At 42.8% G+C, this 16,320-nt stretch overlaps 1 protein-coding gene across 6 annotated transcripts in view; it reads left to right on the top strand.

The window, feature by feature from the left end:
• The window catches only part of AOPEP (aminopeptidase O (putative)), a 340,428-nt gene that overhangs the window by 306,636 nt on the left and 17,472 nt on the right, over nt 1–16,320 (top strand). For 4 of the 6 annotated variants that reach the window (XR_007458785.1, XM_049634215.1, XM_049634261.1 and 1 more), the window contains one exon: nt 9,837–9,953. Coding sequence is in view for 4 of the 6 variants with exons in the window: in XM_049634215.1 (XP_049490172.1) it covers nt 9,837–9,953 (117 nt within the window). In the remaining 2 variants the exon portion in view is untranslated. Of the gene's footprint in view, nt 1–9,836; nt 10,011–16,320 lie in introns of those variants that run through there. The other 2 variants (XR_007458796.1, XM_049634234.1) reach the window with 2 other exon arrangements.

A 16,320-nucleotide genomic window follows, 5' to 3' on the forward strand; every position in this document is an offset into this window, starting at 1 on the left:
ACATGATGTGCAACCACAAGACATCCCCTTCTCTTTATACAGAGCTCTGACCTCTAGGGGTGTTGCTTCCCTCAGGTGTTAATATGGAGGAGGAGGAAAAGAAGTTAAAAATGAAGTAAACATTTCTTGAAAGTACGTGAAACTTGTTCTCTACCTTTCTTTCTCTTGAAGTTCTTAAGTCCATATCTTTTTCAAGAATACGAATTGCTGTAATTGTCAAAGTGACCCTTAACCAGTTCATCGTTTATTCTTCATAAAACTTTTCAGAGTTAGTCGTGGATATAAAATGTCTGGACTTGAATCCAGAAGTATACAGAATTTGAGTGAAATCTGATTCGTGTGCTTTATATAAATTCTGTCAAATAACCCTGAGACATTGGACAGTCCATTGAACTGTACTCTCAACACATTTTTATTAGGTAAAAATAACTTTTTGTTTTATTGCCCCAGAGTCATTCACACAGTCTGGCTCCCCACCCTTGTCTGCCTCCCACTCCCACAATGCCTCCTTACTTGTGGTTGGCTATACATATATCTAGGGATATGTGTCATGTCAACTTCATGACAGAAACTGCAACACATTGTAGGCATGTGGCTAAATTCATGCTTAGTTTGAATTTGGTAGAAAATATAGAAAGAATATTAGAAAATAAAGTCTACTTAAAATAAAAAATATTTCTGTTGTTTTGACTACATGTCTGGGAAGAAGAAAGGGCAGGAACTAGCAGTAATGGAATGTGAGCATTCTAGACCAGAATAAACACCCAAAGATGAAATTGGTTTATAAATTACGTTCTGCACTTTAAAAACACCAATGTGTGTCCCCCTCTGTGCCTGAGTCGGTTTGTAAGCTGAGGCCAGTGGTTGACTTGGTTTCTCCCTCCTCCTGTTTCTTGTTTTCTTTCTCACCTTAAAGTCTTGTTCATATGTATCATTGTCTCTAAAATGATTTTGTGGCTTGCTTCCTTTTTGGCAGGTAATTTTCTAATTTGAAAAAAAATCTTGAATAGCAAGTTTTAACAAGGAGACTGGAAAGCAAAAGGCAGGTTTCTCTTAGAGATGCTATCAAGTTTTTGCACGTAGAGCAGAACGGGTTATTGCAATTCCTCATACAGCGTAACTTACTTTTTAGCTCTTTAAGAACATTACAGAGCCATCATTTCAGTGAATACAGTCGATTACAGTTGAAGAGGCATTTGTACCGTTTAAGAATCCTCTACTACGTCTATTATTATACAGAATGCTTGAAAAAAACTCTTTAAATTGATGTATTTGAATGTTTGTATTTTTTGGATTTGTTTTAGTTTAGACATGAGAATCACTCCTGGCTAGAATTTTCATTTGTAGCTGTAAGTTTTTTTGTAATAGATTTAAATCACCAAATCGTTGACTGACAACCATTCTTGCCATCATTTTTACTATGTTACTCCACCTACTACATTGTACATTAAGTCCTTTGTTTAAATTTGATAAACATGTGCATGTCAGGCCTGGGGTAGATGGTGCAATAAATGAGCACTGTCGGTTCCAGTCTGAAAGGAGTTGCCTTATTAGACTTTTTACGGAAGTTAAAATATAGTTTTGTTTGAACTCGGCTATTCTTTTATTAAACTTATAAGGATCTTATTTTTGTCCATAAAATACTGAAGAGAATATTTTCAGTAACTTAAGTTTCTCCCCCCCCCCCTTTGCTAACTACTTGTTTAGAGGAAAAAGTATGTTTTTAGACTGAATGTTCCTAAGGGTTACATATTTGTACTTATGAACACCTTTTGTGCATGTTATATAGATCGATCACTCTTTACCAGGAACATAGGGCTACATGAAATATATTCAACCAAATGTTACAAAGAGGCATTAAAGTTGATACAGTTATTATTTACTAAAGTATTTAATTTGTAATAAATAATGTTCCACAGACTATCTGATTTTGACATTTGAGGGGTAATACAGGAAGTTAGAGAAAGATGGGAAGAAAATTCTCGGTTTGAATGAAATTACTGTTTGCTTTTTTCTCTTGGAAAAAACTGAACGTATTTGATAGTTCATCTGTGTTGTAAATGACAACATAAAAATCTGAGTGTGCAGCTGTTTGATGCAATGCCTTATATACAGAAAGCATTTCAAGGTTGTAGAATTCTAGCCGTTGGCTTGCACAGAACTAACGTCTTATATTTAACGGTGCTAGCATTCATCTTTATATAGTAACGTTGAAATCAGAACTTTTGAGATCTGGGTTATTTTCAAATATTGTCGTTATGACTAAGAGTAGAGGGTTACCAACAGGTTTCTTGTGACACTCGTGCTAGAGATTCTGCCTGTACTGACTGAACCTCTTCACAGAAGCCCCCAGTTTCCAGGTGCAGGCTTTGTTAGAGCACGTGCTTCAATCGTTTATGCAGTTCAGTGCTTAGATTAGATTGCTGTATTGAATTTCTTCATAAAGTAGATCTTCTCTTTATTAAGTAAATTGGGAAATGTTTTTTGACTTAAGAAAAACGGTTCGCTTCAGCGGGAGGCAGAAAAAAGGGAAAAGACCAAGACCAGGCAGTTCACGTACTGTACTTTTGAGTCATGGGTGGGGTCAGTACCTCCAAAAGTGACCCCACAGAGACTAAAACAGACACCATCATTAGCAAATAAATAGTATCTGATATAATTTACTGGCGTAAGTCAGTCTCATGTGTACACGTTATATAAGAGTCACATTTTCATGTGCTAACTTAATGTCACCAGCTTTTATAAAAGTATTATCCAGGCTATATGCTGACATAAAGCCTGTTATTTAAACTACATAAAATGCAATCCTCTCACAGCTTTTATAAACATGTACGTTAATCATTTATGGCATTATATATTTTGGAAAAGAAATCTTTGTAAACACTCAACGTTGAAAATTACCAGAATTTTACCAGAGTGCTTAGGATTTTTTATGTCTGTTTCCCCTACCCAGGAACCTGCCAAATCAGTAACCAAAGGGGCCACAGGGTGACCATTCCTGATCTGAATTTTAGGCTTCTCAAAAAAATCCTCACTCGTGAAGAAGAAACTATAAATTCCTAAGTGATGCAGTCTATTCACTCTGCCATGACAACAGTGGCATGCTCAGTATAGGGCTTCATAAAGCTTTCTAAAGAATTTGGAACACTTGAAAGTATCAGAGAATACTTCTAACTTTTCTTGCATTTGCAGTTTTTTTTTTTTTAACAGAAATCTTTTTGTTTCCTTGGAATTAATTGTCTCACTTAAATTAATAATATTGTATTGAATAACTGATGTCTTTGTCTTGAATAAGTGCGTGTGTTTTATGAGCTAGAGTTCCTAACTTGTACATAGTAATAGCTTCTAACTCAAAATTCTAGTTGCATATGATTTTATGACCCCCTAAAGTCCAGCATGCAAATACCTTTATCATGAGAACTGTCAGCTGGTTTTGTACATCAGATTGTGGCCATGGTATATAACCACATAATGGAGTAGTATGCAGCTGTTAAAAAGAATAAGATGGAACTGTTCCCGTAATGTGGTAAGATGGCAAGAAATGTGTATGAGGGGAGTTACTGTATTTTTGTTTTGTAGTAAATACGCTTTTTTTTTTTTTTTTTTGGTGTGAAATGAATTATATGAATAGTTGCTTCTGCTTAAATTTTCTTATTAAAATTTGACCACAGACCTACTCCCTAAAGATGTTTGACAATCAAAACTGTGCTATATGAATTTTTATTTATAGATAGATTGCTTTCTTATTTTGAAGGAAATTATTTTTGCTTTTAATTATTTGGTGATTTTCATTTGTTGGTAAATCAAGTTCATGTCCCCAATATTATATGAACTATGACTTCTTTTCTTAAATTTGGCAGTTCTTTAAAATGTATTCAGTTTTTGCTTTAGCATGTAGGGGATGGTTTTTCTTTTGTAGGCTTTGTTTTTAGTTTTTCAGCAGAAATTCAAGCCAATTGTTTTTCCTCTACAGAAGTTACCAGTTTAAACTAGAAATATTTTAATTCTATCATGATACTTTAGTTGATAAAAGCTCTTAGGCAGAGACTTTCCTGTGTAAATGTTATTACATAATTCATTTTTGTCAGCTAACAACGTTTATCATTAAGAAGGTGACAGAGGGGCGCCTGAGTGGCTCAATCATTTGGGTATCTGCTGTTGATCTCGGCTCAGGTTATGATCTTACAGTTCATGGGATCAAGACCTGTGTCGGGCTCTGCATTGACAGTATGGAACTTACTTGGAATTCTCTCTGTCTCTCTGCCCCTCCCCTGCTCATGCACGTGCACGCACGTACATGCACTCACACACACGTGTGCGCCCTTTCTCTCTCTCAAATAAATAAACTGGAAAAAAAAAAAAGGTGACAGATGAAGGAAGATTATATACTAATGATGTGAAGACCATAGTCCTGCCCAGTGTCTGGAGTCTATAAGGTCAACTTCACCAAGGTTCTGGTACTCTTACGATTTTGTGTGTCTTTTGGGGTTGTAGAGAAGGAGCATTTATGGTTTGAGGATTTTTTTTTTTTTTTTTTTTTAGTATATCTTAATTTTACCCATTTCCAAAAATCATCTTACGAAAATTTATACAACTTAGAGATTTTTGTTTATTTTGTTTCATTTGGGGTCAGAGCACTGTCTGAAAGCTGACTTAAGTCTCCATCTTTGTGTCCTGTAGTCAGTCCCTTGTTGCCCTTAGTGAGAAAAGTGCATGAAGGGGCACTGTTGTTCTTGCTCTGGACTGTGGGGACACCTGAGGCTATGTAGTGTGGTGTGAGTTTTCTGGGAAGAATGGAAAGGAATTTGGTGGACTTGTGGAGAAATCTTACAAAAATGACTTTTTATATCTATGAGTTACCTTTTTAATCCAAAGGCCAGAGAACTGCTGTCTCTATTGTGCCCCTATGCCCCAGAGCCTGTGACTTTGAAAGGTCAACAGCTTCAATTCTGGTTGGACCCTGCTTCTGTTGAATTTCAGCCAGCAAGTCTCCAGCATACAGGAGAATTTGAGATTTTTCTCCCTCCCCCATTTCTTCTGTTTTTGTTCAGTGTAAACAGTTCCTGCCGTAGTAACATAGACAAATATAGCAGAGAATGCTTTTCTGGAAGAAGAATGCTCCCTAAGCATTTTTTAACCATTTTTGGGAAGAATTGATCTTTCTGTGTATTTCAGACACACTGAAGGAGGGAGGTTGTTGCTGTAAATTGAAGTGACATCATATGTATTGCCCCCATTGATCCGCTTTTAGTCTCCAGCCAGGATAAAAGGAAATGGCAGCAGGGAGGAAGCATGCTTCATTTAGGCACAGATCCAGAGTGATAATGGGGTAATAATAGAACTCACGCCACTGTCAGTCGGTGGCTGCCTTAGTCCCAGGCTCATTCCCCGCCTGGGAGCCTCTCAGAGACTTCCTTCGTGTGCGGCTGCAGCCTGGCCAGCTGGGCCGGGAGGGGAGGTGCCTTCCTTTTGAAGGGGTGCAGGCGGTGGGACTTGGACGTTGGTGGCACCGGGTTCCTTGTGTCGGTTCCTGCCTCTGGAAGGTCAGTAGTGAGACGCATTGGTGACATTTTCTGATCTAGGAGGCAAGCTGGCCTTTTCTGCATCCTGCTAATGGAAGAAATGGTGGAGGGGCTCAGTTGCGTGGGTGGTCCTCTGGGAGCCAGGAGTGAGTGATGTCCCTGTGACAGCAGTAAGGGGCTTCTGGAAGAGTCAGGGTTTGTTTGCTTTGTGCTGCTTGTAGACTAGGAGGGTGGGTTAGGAAAATTCATATTTTCTTTCCAAGAGCCTATGTGGAAACTCTTTAAAACCATTCCGAGTTGTGTGGCTTGCCTCAGTTCTTAAGTTGACTGGGAAAATACCAGGTAGACTCCTTTTTCTTTGTATGTTTCTGGGTAATTAGCAATTATGGAATCCTTTCTCTTTAAAATAAGAACACAGACTTTTAAATCCTTAACAAATAGCATTTGTGTTGACTGACCCCCCTTTACCGTTTTATTTTTTGTATTTGAGTAAGTTTGACAGTGCTGTGAAGTTCTCTTTCGCACACAAAGTATGCACATGACTCGGGCACCCCATAGTCTTATTTTGTCGGAGTTTCTGTGGCAGATGAATTTGTAAAATACCGAGCCGGTTTCCCTATGGAAAAAATAATTACCCCGTCATGAATTCCTTGTTTGTGCAAAAGGAAAGGACCTTCTATTCTTGTCACTGTTGAACTGTGGGTGTAAGCACCATTAGACCCTCAGAAGTAAAGGCAAGTTCTTTTCAGAATGTTTAGAGCTGCTTTCTCAGGAGATAACGCTCTGAAACACGTACTTTATTTTTCTTAATTACTTCGTAGTGCAACGGAAGCTCTCAGCACTGCTGCGTTAAAGCACGGTTGGCATAGAAATCACGTGAAATCTGATTTGATATGTACGTGGGTGGAAGTGGAGTGACCCACGCCACGTTTCCCACTGCTCCGTGCCAGCTGCCGGACCGGTGGTGCCCAGCACTGCACTGGCTGGTGTGTGAGCTCTGAACTGCTGTGCAAAACATTTCGCTTTATTACGTAGTGCTTCTTTCTCATTGTAGGGTGGCTTTACGGGGAGTAAATGTTGATTTTACGATGGGAAATGTGCTGTATTAAAGTGAACAACTTACCACATCTTTGCTTTAATATCGTCGCTTCAAGGTCTGTAATGTCATGTAAAAAAATTATGTCACGTTTACTTGTGAATGAAAGACCTTTGATCAGTTTTATTGTCTGTGTACTAAAGTAGCATTTGATTACTGATTTTCTCTAGTTTTCCCATTGTTTAGAAACTACAGTTTTCCTGGTGAATTAGAAGAGCTGCAGCTGAAAGCCAGACGGCTACAGGTTGTTTACTAAGAGAGAGTCATCTAGAAGAGTCCATCCCGAAGCGTAGGACACGCAGATCTCCCTGTGTTAGGAATGGTCTCAAGTCTCTGTGTGGGCCCTCGTTGCCGGCTCTCTCATCAGTAGGGGCCAGGGGCAGGGGGCGCTCCCTGGCGGGGTGTGCAGCTTGCTCTGTGCCTCGCCCCAGTTAGAGGAAATGAAACGTATTAGAGAGCCCTGAAGGTTTCACACACACACACACACACACACACACACACACACACACACCTCTCCCTAACCCATCTCCAACGTCTGTCTTAAAGCAGGGGGCTTGGCTTTAAGTATTTTTCCATTGAGGAAAATTTGGAGAGGACAAAAGCTTTCACTGATCCTTGTGGTTTTGTTTCTGTGTGGATGTGTGACCTTTCTGCTCAGAAGAAAACTGCAAGAGATATAAAAGTGTGAATCCAGGTATCTTGATAGATTCACGTTAGTAATTCTTCATTTGTAAATTGGAGTTGTGTTTGTTGGTTAAACCCAGTTGGGGGTAAGTTAAGGACCAAGCGACTCGTCTTACTCAAGGGTTTTTTCCTCCCTGGGTCTCTCTACTTTAAACCAAATCCCAGACTTGAGTTGTAACAATAGGCGTCTTTGTACGTGTGTGCACATAATAAGGAGATGCTTTCCTTCTTGCTCTTTCCTTCCCTGTAACTCTGCAAATTGGCAGGGCTAGTTTCTGCTGTATTTAGTTAGCGAACAAGTCCCACACCCCCAGCTGATGAGTAGTGTTCTATGCTGTATCAGGTGGGCCCCTCCCCAGAAGCCCTCTTCCTGTATCCAGAGTGGCCTCGACACGAAGCCATCGCTCCTGGTGTTGGCTAGCTGTGGAAGTGCTGTGGACCAGTTTTGAGACTGCCTTTTGGGGGGAAGGAGTGTAGGGCTGGATGGGCCCCTCAGTCAGTCTGGGGCTCTCCCCTCCACAGCCCCCACAGAGTCAGATGCTAGGCTAGGTCACCGCCAGGTGGGGGCCACTGGGGCACACTTTGTAAAGGAAAGTAGTGAGGGGGTGGGAACCCTGATGGGGCAGAAAGGCCAGCTCTCTGAAGAGGGTTCAAATGCAGGAGGACAATTGAGGAGTTGACCTAAGGTGCCGTGAGGGGTTGTACTCAAGGCCAGTGCTGAAGGATTAGCCTCTACTAGAGAAGAGCCCTTCTTAGAATGGGGAAGGAAGGATCCAGAGAGGGAGCTGCAGCATGCTGTGGGTGGGAAGGAGGGCTGACAGAGCCTGGGTACATGCAGGGCCTAAGGAGATTGCTCGTGGTGTGAACTGGTGGGTGAGGAGGCTCCCTAGAGGCTGGTGGTCCTGGATTTGGGCTGTTTTAGAAACAAATTTTTTGAAAATATAAAAGTCTCGTGTCTGAAACTATAAAAAATGAAAAACTGGCGTTTTTACTTTTTGTTGTTATGTAGTGATTTGATCCCTTAGCACATCTTAAAGGCACATGACTTAATAATGAAAGAAAATGAAGTGTTAGCTATTCTTTGAGTCTTCCTACAGGACCTCACAGGTCAGTGCTGGTTGTAACCCTCTATTCTTGCTGAAGGCACCTTGTTCTGATCCTGTCAGCCTGAGAGAGGATCCACAGCATGACTCTAAGGTAGATGAAGTGCTGCTATAAAATACAAATGCCAAGGAATCAAGTGATGTGCTTCTGTGTCTATCTGTAGGAAAAGTGGGAGTTTTATTATCACTTAGAAGGGCATAGTGAGAAAATACAAGAAATGCTTTCCTTGTGGAATTGCCTGGTGAATGTTATGCTTGCAGGCTGCTTGATGTTCCTCCCCATACATTTTGGACAAGTGTATGTGGTGTTTGGGAGTGAGGGTAGGGCGGAGTGCCACTTGGAGACAAAAAGGCAGAAAGGTAGCTAGAGAAGCCAATGATTTTTGGGATTAACATCCAGGTGGTGGTATGAACATGCTGTTGATCTAGCATTGACTTGCACACCGAGAATATCGAGTTTGCTGACAGGGATTATCTGGGTGCAAGCAAGGAGGGAGGGCATCTTAATGTGGAGAACGATGGAATTCATAATAGTTTTAAAACCTTGACTTTAGAATGGATATTTTTCAGTTCCTATAAGATGTATCTGAGATTAATTTTTTCCTCCTTTGTTTGAGTGCTGCTCTTTGATAGAGGCTGATCTAGGCATTGCGTGCAGTTCAGTTGTGAATAAAGACATTTTTCCTTGGATTTCACAAATATCGTTTGCTCACAAATTAGTTTTTGTTGCTTTTATGTTGTATAAAAACATTCTTTCCTTGCCTTTAAGTATTAAACACCATTCTTTTGACCCATCCTTATGAAAAACTCAGGAATAAGGGTGACCTTGTGTGTGTTGTGTGTGTGTATGTGTGTGTGATGATACATACATATGTACATACATACATGTATAAAATCACGTGTACAATCATTTTAAAATTTTGATGGAATAATAAACTTACAACTTTTATAATGGAGGATTGTGAGATATGGTTCTCCATTATGTGCTTTTTATTTCTTGGTGTACATTTGCAATGTTTAGGTGATAACAAAGGAAATCTGAAAGCTGCTTTTTAATATCAAATGGCTTCTTGAATCTTTACCTAGGTTAAATGGCATTTTTTGGCATATGCCAAAAAGAAAGAGGTTTAATAAACCATGATATTGTTTTATTAAGATAAGTACAGTTTTTGTCATTTCAGAGTGTATATGTATATTAAATTGTCATGTTGCACACCTTTAAAAAAAATCACATTGTACAACCTAAAAATAAAAAGATAAACACCAGATCTTTTGATCTGCTCTAAATATAGAACTGACATGAAAAGCCATGGAGAATAGGGCTTAATCAGGCCCCGGAATGTAGTGTCTTTGGGAACACAGTGTAAGCCCTGAGCTTTTACCAAGGTCAAGTTTGTAGTCTTTTCACAAGCTTTTTGGTTTTGCCTTTAGCTCCTTCCAGACCAGCTTGTCTTACTTCTGGAGCATCTCTTGGAGCAGAAGACTTTGAACCCCCGGACTCTTCAAAGCCTTGAAAGGGCATATCGCCTCACCCAGCAGGATGCAGAGGTAACCAGGAGCGCTCTTGGAGCTTAGACGCTGGGCCCTCGCTGTTGGGGAAGACAGGTAGTCCCATCGCCCCCATGCTGCTAAAGCTGCTGTTTCCATCAGCAGCATCCTTGCTGTGTGGTTATGATGAAGAGCAGGTACTTGGAGCCGAGCGTAAGCTGTTCCCCTGGTTGTGTTTGCTCCAGCAGGGGGCCTCTGCTCCTCATTTCACCAGAGTATCTTGCCGTCCTAAGTTTTCCCTTTTTACTTCTCAGATCATGAGGATGGAATAAGTTTCCTAAAGGAATGAGCAGACAGGGTGCGATGTTTCTGAATTATAACTCAGGCGGTCATTTTGTGCATGATGTGCGCCCTCCCACAGCACGTTTGAGGAAACTTGGCTCAGATGTGCCACAGCTTCTCAGTCGTATTCAGTTAGGACAGGAAAGGAGCCATGTGTGAAGGAAATGAAAACTAAATCTAACAGCCATGGTTTGAAAAGCAAAACTGGATGCTTGTGGAAAGCAATATGATGTGGTTCATAATATCTTCTAGCTTATTGTGAAGAATGCAGTGTGAATCCTAAGGTGAATTCCAGGAGTTTTTATATATAAAATAGTAAATAGTTATTGTAGTAAGTCATCTGAAGAAAAAAACAAGCACACAATCAAAACGAGAAAAGCTCTTTTATGTAAAACCCTTAAAATACAAGTAAGTCTGGTTTGTGTCTGGTTGAAATAACTGAACATTTAAAAACCGTCCGGTCCAGCGTGGCAGCCTTCAGGCACATGTGGCTCTTGAGTAATGGATACATGGCTGTCGTGAACTGAGACGTGCTGAGAGCGTGAGATGCACCCTGGATGTTGAAGACGTAGTGTGTAAAAAAGCAAATTATCTTATTAATAATTTCTTATTGTTTTATACAATGTCAAAATGATATTTTGGTACGTTGGGTTAAATAAAATATTATTAAAACTAATTACAGTCATTAAAATGGAGTAAATTGAGAAAAGCCCACTCATTATTAGATTAAAAGGTAAGATGGACATTGTTATGCATTTTAAAGCCCCATAAATTCGGGAATTAATGGAAAACTCCAGAGAAGACCCATGTAGCTTTTTACCCACCTGAGCACAGATCACACGTGCAGTGGTTGCTGTTTATTTCAACTCTTATATTTTTGTTTATGGGAGTTTCCAAATGCCAGCGTGTTATTTTTAATTAGTATTTAAAAAACGTTTTTATTTATAGGCATGAGGTTATGTTTTAATCAGAGCTGAATGCTGCTGAAATGCCAGGCCCCTGTGACCGGCAGCGGCCAAGGCGAGGGCAGGCGGATCACAGCAGGCGCCGGGCACCTGTCACTCTCTGCCCAGAAGCCAGGAGGTGGGAGACCCTGTTTTCCCCCTTCCTTTTGGCATAAAACACATCGTGTTCTTCACTTACAGCTCAACGAAGTTGTTACCTGTAACCTCTTAAACCTATGAGAAGTAGGACAGGTTTAATTTGGTTACTTACAATATCTCACAAAACTTATAAACCAGGATACCTGAAGCCAGGGCAGGCTTTCCAGCTTGGGTCTCTGTTGGCGAGAGCCTGGGGCCTGAGGCCTGCTTTAGTCCGTTTGTATAACTAGTACCGTCCCTGTTGCTCTTTGCAGATACTTAGCTCTGCCAGGCACTAGGGTAACAGCAGTGGTCATGAGCAGCGAGGGTCACCGTTAGGAAGTTTATAGTCTTCTGGAAAGACAGCTCATAAGTAAATGAATAAGACCATTTCAGGTCAGAACTATGCAAGAGATACACAGGATGAAGCCGGGCTAGGTGTCTCTAGATAGAGTACTCCAGAAAGGCCACGCAGAGAAAGTGACATTTGAGCCAGGACCTAAGGACAAGAAGGAACTGGCCATATCAAGCCCAGGGGCCAGGGGTGATTTCTATACAGGGGTGACCACAAGTACAAAGGTGTGAACTCGGCATGTGCTAGGATAGGGGTCAGCAAACTTTTTCTGTAAAGTAGATATTCAATATTTCAGGCCATACGCTTTCTCTTGCAGCTGTTCAACTTTGCTGTTGTAGTCCAAAAGCTGCCGTAGATGGCATGTAAGCAAACATGTGCCGTGCACGGGTAAAACTTTTTGTGGACCCTGAAGCTTGAATTTCATATAATTATCACATGTCCCAAGATACTCTTTTTGTTGTTGTTCTTTTAAAAAGCCATTTAAAAGCATACACACCGCTCCTAGCTGCAGGCTGATCTGGCCTGCCTTATCCGGAGTTTGTTGACCCCTGTGCTAGGGCCTGCAGGGCTGAGGTCAGGGGTGGGCAGGGGCCAGATCAAGGAGGGCCTTGGGGCCGTGGTGCGCGGTTGGGATATTTTTCTAACAATGTGCCCTCACCTCGCCCCCTCCCCAGGTTCTCTGAGGTCCTGGCATGTAGTTGGTTATGCTGACAGCTTGTCTCACTGTGAAGTTTCCTTGAAATGTCACTCAGAACCAGAAAAGCAACAGGATTTTGGCCAACCAGGGTGTTTTCTAGAAACTTCATTAGTTAAGTGTGATTTCTTGTGACATTGATTAGCAGGAATTTAGTTGAATAACCATCTGCCTTTATTTTAAATGACAGAACATTTCATGGGAGAAAGAATTGTTATTTGGTTGGAAGGGCTTGAGGATTCTGACTTTATTCTCAGTGTTTCTCCTTGACCTAGATAAATAAGGATAGTCCTCTTTGGTTGTTATCGGGGCTTTTAAACATGTAGTAAATAGCAGTCAGTGGAAAGCTGGCGGAACTTGAGTGTGGCAGGCTGTGTGTGGAGCACACCTGTGGGAAAGGGTTCTGGATGGGCTTTCCCCGGGAGCAGTGTAGGCTAAAGCCCCGTGATCCTTGTTCAGGGTGCTGTGACCTTGGGATCAAGACTTGAGCCCCAGGAACGGCTGGGCTCTATGGCCCACAGCAGGGAGTGTCATCTCCCATGTTTCTAAGGTGTCTCCCCTTATTCTTGAACAGGACTTTTTCCTGAAAGCGTATGTGTAAAGTCGTCTTGGACAGGGGGGCTCACTTCCCTGGGCTTTGCTGCTACAGTGTTTCCACAGCTTGCGGCGGTGGGGTCTTCAGCTGTTCATGCCCCTGATCACTGCAGCCCTCCTTTTTTGGCAGAACAGCACGTCCTTGATGCATCCCACCAGAAGATTCTCACCTATTTAAGGCACCTGTCTTGCCGCGAATGGGGCCCCTCTGTTCAGTAGCTGCTTCAGCTTCTTCGCTGTCACCCTCCTTGGCCCCTCCCTCCTTCCTTCCCTGTGTGTGGACAGCCTAGTGCAGGCCCACGAGGAAGTCTGTGTCTCATTGTTCTCTCCAGGTAGCTCAGTGTCGGTGCCTGTTGTGCAGCTTCTGTGTGTCAGCTGTGGTAGAACGTCTGCTCTGTGTGTCAGGGTTTCCGAGCATGGTGCCGTCTGCTCACCAGGGTGTTGCGTGTCAGATTGGTGGGTGTCGGCCTTCTGACTTCCCTGTGCCCGTGTCACCTGTGGCGTGAATACACGGGTCTGCTCCCAGCCTTACAAGAAGAGCGCCGGAGCACAAATGCGATTGGAAGCTGGGCAGTCCTGGGTGTCCTCCTAGGTCACTTTGTGCCTTGCCTGCCCACTCTCGTTGCCATCATCTGAAACGGGCACTGGTGGTGGGGGAATGTTTGCCTTCCTTAGCCTGGAAAGTATCGTTGAGTACAAGGGTCACCCATCTTTTACATCCTTAGCTACCGAAACTACTAACCTTATTGTGGGGCTGCTTTAACCAAGATGGAAAATGAGCTGAGGGAAAATTTAGTTCACAGAAATATGATGTCTACACTTTTTGACCGTATTGGCCCAAATAAAGAGCTATGGAAGTTTACAAATACAAGTTTTAACTGATTCTTGAAACAAAAGATCTTTTCTAAGTTCCTTTCTAAGTGAGGACTTTCCTGCCCTCTTCAGCAGGTCTCTCAAAAGTGTAAAAATAGCTGCTGTGGTAGTGAGGTGAGGGTCCACGCAAGGTGGCTCTGGGACCTTTCTCCCCAAGAGCCCCACAACTGACCTGGAAGTTAACTTCTTTCTAAACAAGTGTTTTGGTTTTTTTAAAAAAAAATTTTATTGTTTATTTATTTTTGAGAGAGACAGAGACAGAATGTAAGTGGGTTAGGGGCAGAGACAGAGGGAGGCACAGAATCTGAAGCAGGCTCCAGGCTCTGAGCTGTCAGCACAGAGCCTGACGCGGGGCTCGAACCCACGAGCTATGAGGTCATGACCTGAGCCGAAGTTGGACACCCAACCGACTGAGCCACCCAGGCGCCACAAAGTTAACTTCTTCCTACAGACTACAGCCAAGCACTTCAAAATTAGGGGCACACCTCCGATGAACTTTCAGGAAATTCAGAATCAGCAACTCAGTATCTTATGTGTCTTAGGTAAGAGTGGGGGACGTTAGAAAGGTCTCCAAGGTGTCATGCCCTGTCCTGGTGCTTCAGTTGGTAGATTGAGCCAGAAAATTAATTCTTGGGAGAGGCCATGACCAGCATCAGCTCCCCCCATCATTGCGTTTGGGGAAGTACTGAAGGCTGAAAGGAGAGGTCTCCTGGGTTAAGTTGGAATGGGACAGCTGGGCGCCAGCCCTCAGTCTCCCTGGATGTGCTCCCATGACTGGCCACACGAAGGGAAGGATGGCGCCTGTTCCTGACCTCAGGAGCCACTCTCCATGCCATGATCTCCTCTTAACACCCCCGCAGAGCATCTGGTACTGGCCAAGACACTGACTTAGGAACGAGCTACACTCAAGTGCCAGGCCCCCAAGAGGCTGCTGACCACAGCCAAGTCGTCCCCCTGCTGGGTCCCGTCTTCGTGTCCGCACAGTTGTTGCCGGGACCAGACTTCAGGTGTTCCAGCTTGAATGACCACAGCCAACTGGCAAAAAGAGTTTCACAAAACCGGTTTTACTCTTACATTGTCTATTATAATTTCCTATTTTGCTTTCTTTTAAAACGTGCATTGTGATGCAGTAAACTTAGTTTATGACCCACCAAATGGGTGCCAGCCACAGTTTGAAAAATGCTGGATGAGATGATGTCGGGGTCCTCACCAGCTCCCCTGCTTCCGCCCTGCGGACTGTGGACGACGATCCTCTGCCTCCACCTTCTCAGGATTAAAGTAGAGCCATGAACCCCTTCTTCATGGGACCATCAGCAACATGCTGTGAGAAAACGTCTGTGAGCATCCATGGCTTTAACGTAATGTGTGTTCATGTAAGACTCACAGTCTCTCATTTGTTGTGAAATGGTCAAGTTATGTTATTTAGCTTGGACAACCTTTGTATTCTCTCCTTCCTTTAATCTGTCAGGGAGAAAGAGAGAAAAGAAGCATAGGCTACCTAACTGCTGGGAGCCCCTAAGCATCTGGTCACAGAATTCTTGATCTGGGGGTGTGGTGGGCTTGTGGGGTATGATGCCGGGGAGAACTGGCTCTGAATCACAGTTTGCCAACCTTCTGGACTGTGGTGGGGTGGCCTGGGCATTGCAGGAACTTTAGCATCCTTGGCCTTCATGTGCTACCAGGAGTGCTGCCCACCCACCCCTGATCTGGCAGTCAGAAATGTCTCCAGACATACCCAAGTGTCTTCTGGGGGGCAGAGTCACCCCATTTAAGAACCCCATCTCTATAGCCCCAACTGATTCACAAAAGGCATTTTTTTCCTCTCATCTAATAAAGCGTCTGATGAGTGGTTACAACACAACATGGAGGAGCTAGAAAGATCGTTAACAACATGTAAGGGCCATCCTGAGTCATCGTACTCATGAGGCTCCAAACAGTGTAACCTTGGGAGAGGTGAAAACAAAATCTCTTACAGGGAAGAAAAAGAAGGAACTTATGACTAAAGTGGTAGTAGCAAATAAAGCCGAGGAAACAGATTAGCAAAGAAGGGCAAACCTGTTTTACCACTAGTGTGCAGAAAAAGCCCTGCCAGCATCCGTGGGCTCTGCTCCGAAAAGGACACGTTCAAGGTTGATTGCAAATGGGAAAACATCCAACCTTGCACGCCTTTCCCACACCGCTGCCTTTCCTCTCTTTCCCGCTGAAGAGCCCTTGAACCCTCTCCCACGGTGGGCTTTGCCTATGCAGGGAGGGCATGTATTTGCATACATCGTTACTAAGAGAATTTTTCGTTTGCTTGAACAGAAAACAGGACAGGCTCTCTTTGAAGTCCAGAGGTAGACAGGATAATTCCAGGAATGCAAGGGTCTGACAGCTCTGGTGCCCATTTCTGATTTCGTTTGGGCCCAAAACATAGTTTCTATGAATTGAGAGAATTTCATGGTTCGGAGACCTTGACATGTTATAAAAGGGCAGAGAATAAAAGTT

The sequence above is a fragment of the Panthera uncia genome, chromosome D4, assembly GCF_023721935.1.
Source record: "Panthera uncia isolate 11264 chromosome D4, Puncia_PCG_1.0, whole genome shotgun sequence".
In the NCBI taxonomy this organism is placed as follows: Eukaryota; Metazoa; Chordata; class Mammalia; order Carnivora; family Felidae; genus Panthera; species Panthera uncia.